Source organism: Pecten maximus, chromosome 6, assembly GCF_902652985.1.
Source record: "Pecten maximus chromosome 6, xPecMax1.1, whole genome shotgun sequence".
In the NCBI taxonomy this organism is placed as follows: domain Eukaryota; kingdom Metazoa; phylum Mollusca; class Bivalvia; order Pectinida; family Pectinidae; genus Pecten; species Pecten maximus.
Genome location: NC_047020.1, coordinates 47,192,378 through 47,200,259, shown reverse-complemented (window position 1 = coordinate 47,200,259; position 7,882 = coordinate 47,192,378). Strand labels below are relative to the sequence as shown.

The window sequence follows — 7,882 nt, the reverse complement described above, 5'->3', positions numbered from 1 at the left end:
TCTTTTCCGTCCCCATGCCCCATGTCCCAATTTAATCACATTGAGACGTAGTGCCTCAGGTAGCACTACCTGAATTCCACGATGAATTCCATCTCTGGACTCCCATTTCCTTCTGAGAATACGATTCTCCCAGTACAGGGCATTACTGTCGTCCTGTACAACTTCTACAGACTTTGCTGCTTTTCTACGAATGTTAGCTAGAGTTGGATCTTTCTGTTGAAGCTTACTAAGCACTTCCGCATTCACTGCAGAAAGTTCAAGTGGCTCGGTATCCATAGTGACGCTATCTGCATCTTCCTCATTGGCAGATACAGTCTCACTCATGTTGTCAGTGTCCACACCAACATCATCGCCATTGTCCAGGTCAGCTTCATGATCACTAACCTGTCCATCATCACTCTCATCACCGACATCCACATGGTCCTCCTCAATGTCCACATCAAGGTCCAGTCCAACTTTAACACCACACTCATTTTCCTTGACCACAGCTACCTTATCAGCAGCAATGTTACTACGGTGTTAAGCACGCGTAATAACATTAACAGACTTAGACTGTCTCTCTATGATGTCTACCCCCAACAGCGCTTCAGGGACAAGATCAGGCACTAATCCGACCTGTGCATGTCCCTTGTAATATGGCGTGTCCATATCAACTATAGCCAACTTGGCTGAAAACGGCTGTCCAGTCGCTGTACACAGAGTCTCTCGCTGACCCTTCAATACACAACTGGGGTCCACTAGGTCTTCCCGAATCAAGGTTATAGCTGACCCAGTGTCTTTTACAAAGCAGATATCACGGCCATTGACTTCTCCTGGAATATGGATAAGTCCTCCCTGATCCGCCACTCACTCTTGCTGAATGATGACAGACAGATAACGGACGTCAAACTTGTTTATTCAACATAACACTATAGTTAAAACCATAGTTAACACCGTAAGAACTGAAATGTGAAACAAAATACTCTTATGAGTCCTAACATAGTGACAAATATTCTATTTCATACTAAACATACTGTTTTTCCTATATAGCTAACATTGTTGACTAGAATACTGAATACTAGTATCATAATATTGACAAATCAACAATATAATTACTTGAAAATTAAAGGTACATTGTACAATCAAAGACTTTGTTGTTACTATAACTATTGACATATTAACTCTGATATCAATTAGCCTCATCGTTAATGGTCATATTATCATGTCTGAGAACCGAACTCATAGACAACATTCTAATAGATAGTATTATAAACACTATAACAATTTAGTATTTAACTATTCACACATGTGATTAACAATTATAGATTGAATCATTACAATATATAGGTACTGTACTGCACACTATAATAGATCTATACTTGTACATGCATATATAAACTTACGCTGTGGTGACACCTAGCCTGACTTCTGATTTAAGGCATTTCAAAAAATAGGCTTGCACATGTGCTCTACAATTAAGTAAAATACATTGTGAGCAGTTACAACACTAATATCAATAGTAATCTACAAACATAGGGAAGTACTTATTACCCTTGGATATATATGAAGATATATGTATGTGGAGATTGTAATAAACTCAAACTGGCATACTATATTATTATATAACTACAACTACACAGTGTATACAAATAAATCACAGCAGCACTAAATACTGACATCTGTAATCATATGACTAGGAGACTGTAACTTTCCTTAACAGACTTAAAATACGCATTTATCGATAAAATGACAATTAATGGTAAATCAAACAATGGGAGGTAATGCTACACATTAATTTTACATTTTAGTTACACAAGTAAAAGGCTCCATGTAATCAGCGAGGCACTGTTTTGCCATACATATAAAATGGGACGAAATGACTTGCACTGTTTCGAAAAATACTAACATATCGCTTAACCGAACAATACTGAATTAATGTCTAAATTTGACAATCGAACGTCGATCCACATTACTTATGTGATATTTGTCAAACAATATATACCATATTGACATTGCAAAATATATCTAAAAACTTACAAATGCACTGCGGTCTTGTAACGCTGTAAAACGTGTTTATAATTTCTGGCGTTCTTCTGCAATACGAAGAGCGACACTACGGGGGATAACTCATGACAAACAACTACTAAATATCACGTACTGACGTAGGCTATACCAAGGGAGGTAATTCCTACTGCTGGTCCAGCACACTCCCCGTCTGATATTAGTAATATCACTATTTTCTACTACAAATTATAAATGTTAAACAACCAGAATACACAGTTCTTCATTTACAGAGTCCATAGTCTACTTTTCAAGAAGAAGAACCATTTCTGTTATCGGACGCGTTAACACAGTCACTCTGTTGTCCTTTGCGACGCGAACTTCAGCTTTGCGAACCCTATTGTCACATTCACTTTTAAACACAGTTTGAATGATTCCTAACGCCCAATCGTTGCGCGGTAGTGATTTATCTCGGAGAAGCACAATATCTCCTTCCTTGAGGTCTCGTTGATCATCCTGCCACTTCCTACGTGGCTGTAGGGTTTGAAGGTAACCTTCGCGCCATTTCTTCCAGAACATTTCAGAGAGGGCCTGGACTCTGCGCCAATGACCCTTATAGATGTCTCTTTCGGAGAAATTCAATGCTGTAACTGGGTCATAGTAATTCACTTTCTGATTCAGAAGAACAGCTGGGCTTAAGATTTCCGGGGATTTTGGATCATGCGAAATGGAGGCAACTGGTCGAGAGTTGACAATGGCGCACACCTCAGCCATGAATGTCACCAAAATCTCATGCGTTAGACTTTTGCCTGCAGCACCCATTAACATAGAATCAAGTATTCTCCTAACTACCCCAATCATTCGCTCCCACACTCCACCCATGTGGGAGGAATGTGGAGCGTTGAATTTCCACACGATGCCAGAATCATTGAGATAAGAGGCAGTAGGTCCATCTCCAACATTAACGCTGTCAATGTGTAACTCGTTCACAGCTCCAACAAAGTTTGTCCCACAGTCTGAACGTATTTCTTTCACGTTGCCTCTGATAGCAACAAACCGTCGCAGAGCGTTGATGAATGATGAGCTAGACATTTCTTCTGTTACCTCCACGTGTATGGCACGTGTCGTCAGACACGTGAACAGCATTCCCCACCGCTTCGAGTTTGCTGATCCACCTCGCGTCTTCCTAGTGACTACGGACCAAGGTCCGAAGGCATCAACACCTACGGAGGTGAACGGAGGCCCTGGAACAAGTCGATCCTTAGGGAGATCAGACATCTTTTGATGTTCCAGGGGCCTTCGAAGTTTCCGGCACGTAACACAGCTACTAATGATACTGGTGATCAACCTTTTAGCACCTACTATCCAGTAACCATTGTTTCTTAATGAACCTTCCGTGATAAGCCGTCCTTGATGATATACTGCTTTATGATGATGCTGGACTAAAAGCTTTGTGAGACAATGTTTACTAGGTAAAACTATGGGATTAGTTTCCTCGATAGGAAGATCGCTCTTTCCTAGACGTCCCCCTACACGCAAGACACCAGAACCATCCAGATAAGGGTCCAAATTCCTGATGTGACTTGACATGGGCACATGTTTTCCTTCCCTTAGACACAAAACTTCTTCATGGTAAGCATGCTCTTGAATAAGTCTAATGATAACAGCAGTAGATTCCTTGATTAGATGTGTTGTGCTCTCAGTCGGAGAGTCCGGGGTAAGTTTTCCCTTGAAGCGACGAGCAGCTCTCTTAATCAGGACTATGACATTCACTAGTTTGCGCCAGTTAGACAAATCTTGTAAGCGGTCAATGAAGCTTTCTTCTAAAACAGTTTTACGGGAAGCTACTGTGACTTCCGGTCGCAGCTCCTTGTCATCATCTGGCTCTACTAATGGAAACTCCCTTGGTGTTATAGCAAAGTTTTTATAGAGTTGTTCAGGACCTCGCAGCCAGTTGCTGTTTGCAAAATCCTCTGGCTTGGTGGAAGAACGAGTAGCAAGATCAGCTGGATTTTCTCTAGTATTGACGTATGACCACTGATCTGCTCGACAGCTGCGCAAAATCCTTTCCACGCGATTAGCAACATATGTGTAGAACCTGCGTGTCTTGTTATTAACATACCCTAAAACGACCTTACTGTCACTGTAGTACCTCACGGATTGTAGAGATATATGGAGAGATTCGCAAAGAAATTCAGCAAGTTCAACTGCCATGACGGCTGCGCACAGCTCAAGTCTAGGTATAGTGTGTCCTCTAACTGGGGCTATCTTTGACTTTCCTGCCGCAAAACCAGTATGGTATATTCCATCGTGTAAAGTAACCACATATGCCACCGTCGCAATCGCCTTCTCCGAGGCGTCGGAGTAGATATGTAGTTCTACCCCGTCCGATGTGCTGAGGGAAAGAGGAACGAACATTCGTTGAATGGAGATGTCCTTCAGTTGTTCCAGAGACCTTGTCCAAACATTCCACTTTTCCAGTTGCTCTGTAGGTATAGGTTCATCCCATCCGGTACCAGTAGCAATCTCCCTGAAGAGAATACGACCATGGATTGTGATTGGTGATAGGAAACCGATCGGGTCAAATATGCTGTTTAAAGTGGAGAGCATGCCCCGACGGGTTTCCGGTTTAGTATTGACCTGGATATCGAACTTGAAAGAGTCTGTGTTTAGGTCCCAGGACATGCCCAAACTGTGCTGTACCGGCAGTGCATCCTTGTCAAAGTTCAAAGATTTCAATGTTTGACACTGATCTTCTTCATGAAAGGCGTTCATCACCTCAGGGTTGTTTGAGGTTATTTTATGCAAACGAATGTTTCCGTTAGTCTTCAACACCAACTGGGTACGTTTCACGACATCAGTGCGGTAGGACGAGATAGCAGACAGTCGTCGACATAAAAATCCTGGTTAACTAGATCCTTGACATCTTTCTCGGCATCCTCAACCGCTTTACGTAGGGCGTAGGTGGCAACAGCTGGTGACGGGCTATTACCGAATACATGCGCTCGCATTCGATATTCTATTAGTTCCTCAGTAGGATCATTGTTCCTGTACCATAGGAAACGCAGGAAATCTCTGTGTTCTTTCTTCACGAGAAACCTGTAAAACATTTGTTCCACATCGGCAGTCACTGCATACAAATCGTTTCTAAAGCGAAGGAGAATTGACAGTAAACTATTGGTAAGGTTAGGTCCAGACAGGAGAGTTCCATTAAGAGAAATGCCTTCGTAAGTCGCAGACGAATCGAATACTCCCCTGATCTTATCGGGCTTCTTCGGATGATACACCCCGAATATGGGCAAGTACCATACCTCGTCAGTTGTAGGTGGGGCTACCTCTGCTGCTTTAGAGTCAAGGACCTTTTGCATGAAGGATACAAAATGCTCTCGCTTTGTAGGGTTCTTCTTGAGAGACGCATCCAGGATCATAGCTCTCTTCCATGCAACAGGTCTGTTGTTGGGCATTCTAGACTTTGGGTATCGAAAAGGTAAAGGTGCTGTCCAAAATCCTTCTGTATCTTTATGGCACTCTTCATTCATTACATCAAGGAACTGACGATCTTCAACAGACAGACTGACCTTCTCATCATCCTTCGTTTTAACAAAGATGTGGTCGTTCTCCGAACTCTCTTTAGTATACAGGTTGAAGTCACACGGTTGGAATATAGAACCCCTACTGTTGATTATAGCAGTTTTCATTACCTTGACAGTACTAGGAGGGTGCACTTTGCCTAAGCAAACTTCCCCTATAACTACCCATCCTAAGCTCAACTTCTGTGCAAATGGCGCTCGTCTAGGTCCTACTATCTGCCTTTGAACTTGATGTGCCTCGGGTAAATCTCTTCCAATCAGAAGCCCTATGTGACAATCCGATCGGAACTTAGGAATATGGTCTTTCAGTTCCTTTAAGTGGCTATGATGTAGAACAACCTCTGGAGTAGCTGCCTCAGATCTGTCTTGTGGTATATCATCACATTCTATAGTACTCGGTAGTAAGTGACTCGAAAATCCATCAATCGAACTAACGACTAATCCGTCAGCCTTGCGTCCAGAAGCTTGAGCAGTTCCGGTACATGAAGAAATAATGTAGCAGTAATCCTCGCCCTGCACTCCTAGTTGGTCAAGAAGCTCTGGACTAATCAGTGTCCTATTACTTTGGTCGTCTATCACTGCGTAAACTGTAATGGCCTTTTCTGGTTGCTCAGCCGGAAACACATTTACCAGTAAAGTTTTAGCACAGGATCTGCCACCGATTCCTTGTCCACATACTGCAGTACACTTCGTTGTTACACTTTGAACTTGCTCCCCGCCATGAGGAATCATTTCTGAATGGCTAAAATCCTTACGCTCACTCTCATTAGTTTGATGTAAACCAGTAGGGTGTTGTTTGCTTCCACATTGCTTACATTTAATGATGGCCTTGCATTCTTTAGCCATGTGTGAGTTAGTCTCACCACATTTGAAACAGATCTTATGTTCTTTCAACAAAAGTTTCCTCTCCGCCAAAGGTTTCCTTCTGAATTCTCTGCACTCATTGAGGGAATGAGTCGTGGAGTTATGAACTGCACAGAATTTGACATTAACTTCCTTTTCTCCCGAATTAACTTCCGTTTTCTTCACTGTGATTGGTCTGTAGACGTTGGTTCTCGCAGGATTCCTGGAATCTTCTCTGGTCGACTTTTCGTTTTGTAACACGAAACTTGGATCATTCATCAGTCGGGCCATTTCCTTTATAAAGGTTACAAAAAATACGAAAGGAGGGAAGGCAACATGTCTCGTGTTTTTGTATGAAAAGGCTCGATCGGTCCACTTAGATTGTACACGTGTCGGCAGTTTTGTCAATACCGGCCTCACACCTAATGGAGAGTCATAATGCGACAAGATCTGGTGATATTTAGGATCATCCTTCAATACTTCGATTTCTGTGAGAACATCTGCAAGTTCATACATCTTGGTCTTGTCAATAAGTTTAGGAAAACTATCTAATTTTGTTTGTAAAGCTGCCTCTACTGCTTCAGCACTGCCATACCTTTCGTCAAGGCGTTCCCATAAAAGTTTCTTGCCGAGAGCTGGATTGCTGCCATTACTACTCCTTATACTTGAAGCATATGTCGATGACACAGGACCCAGCCATTTCACAAGAAGATCAAGTTCTTCACCTGGTGTAATGGAGGCTTCTTTCATGACTGACTGAAATGTAGTTTTCCAGCTAAGGTATGAATTGGATTTGTCGTTGAAATTCATAAGTCTTGAGGATGCGAGTTCCTTGTGCATGAGGAAGTTTACTAATGAAGGTACAACTTCATCCTTGGTCGTAGTTACCGGTACAGGCAGTGAGACTGTAACTGGGTTGTTGGTTGGTTCCACTATCAACTCAGTGCTCTCAGTGCCTTCAGTGCTTTCAGCACTTTGATGTGTGTTGACATAACTCCTAGTACGCTCATAAGCACTTTCAACTCGTTTAGGTAAGGTAAAGTTCTCAGACTCACTGCTATCTCCCTGGGAGCTTAACTCTTCATACACAACTGCTTCGGTTTCAGCCTCTGCACATTCTCTCTCCTCCTTCACAATATTCAAGTCTATTTCCAATTCCTGTCGATGACTTTGTGACTTAGCTTTGGAAACTGCCTCCTGTTCGGCCAACACAGCTTGTTGTTTAAGCAGCATGGCTTCTTTCTTCATGAACTCTTTAGCCGCCTTGGCCTTCTCAGCTTTAGCTCTAACTCGCAATGCTTCGGAGTTAGAACTAGATGTACGACTAGATTTAGACCTGTGAGACCTGTGACTGCTTGAATGCTGTGATACCCTCTCTGCAAGTAATTCTTGTTTAGAGTCCAACTGCTTTAGGATGCTCTGAACCAATTCATCACACTTGCCATCTTCGTGAGTGTGGATCGAAACGA

At 42.5% G+C, this 7,882-nt stretch overlaps 2 protein-coding genes across 3 annotated transcripts; both read right to left on the bottom strand.

Annotated features, from left to right (window-relative positions):
- Positions 1–377: 377 nt before the first annotated feature.
- Positions 378–3,424, bottom strand: LOC117329925. 2 transcript variants are annotated; one of them, XM_033888158.1, is made up of 3 exons: positions 2,017–3,424; positions 1,383–1,448; positions 378–941 (listed from the first exon to the last, which is right to left on the bottom strand). In XM_033888158.1, exon 1 carries the CDS (start codon positions 3,256–3,258, stop codon positions 2,284–2,286), a length of 975 nt encoding a protein of 324 aa, XP_033744049.1. In that variant the 5' UTR covers positions 3,259–3,424; the 3' UTR covers positions 378–941; positions 1,383–1,448; positions 2,017–2,283. The 2 variants fall into 2 exon arrangements, with proteins under 2 accessions (XP_033744049.1, XP_033744048.1); XM_033888157.1 differs by having other exon boundaries at positions 880–1,448.
- On the bottom strand, positions 3,407–4,755 carry LOC117330227. Its single transcript, XM_033888449.1, has 2 exons — positions 3,531–4,755; positions 3,407–3,429 (listed from the first exon to the last, which is right to left on the bottom strand). The coding sequence occupies exons 1-2, from the start codon at positions 4,753–4,755 to the stop codon at positions 3,407–3,409; spliced, it is 1,248 nt and encodes a 415-aa protein (XP_033744340.1).
- Positions 4,756–7,882: the final 3,127 nt, after the last annotated feature.

Coding starts and splice junctions, on each gene's coding strand:
- LOC117330227 (XM_033888449.1), bottom strand. CDS start 4,755: ATGAACGCCTTTCATGAAGAAGATCAGTGTCAAACATTGAAATCTTTG. Junction 3,430..3,530: donor TTTGGACCCTTATCTGGATG/GTTCTGGTGTCT, acceptor TGTCTCACAAAG/CTTTTAGTCCAGCATCATCA.
- LOC117329925 (XM_033888158.1), bottom strand. CDS start 3,258: ATGTCTGATCTCCCTAAGGATCGACTTGTTCCAGGGCCTCCGTTCACC.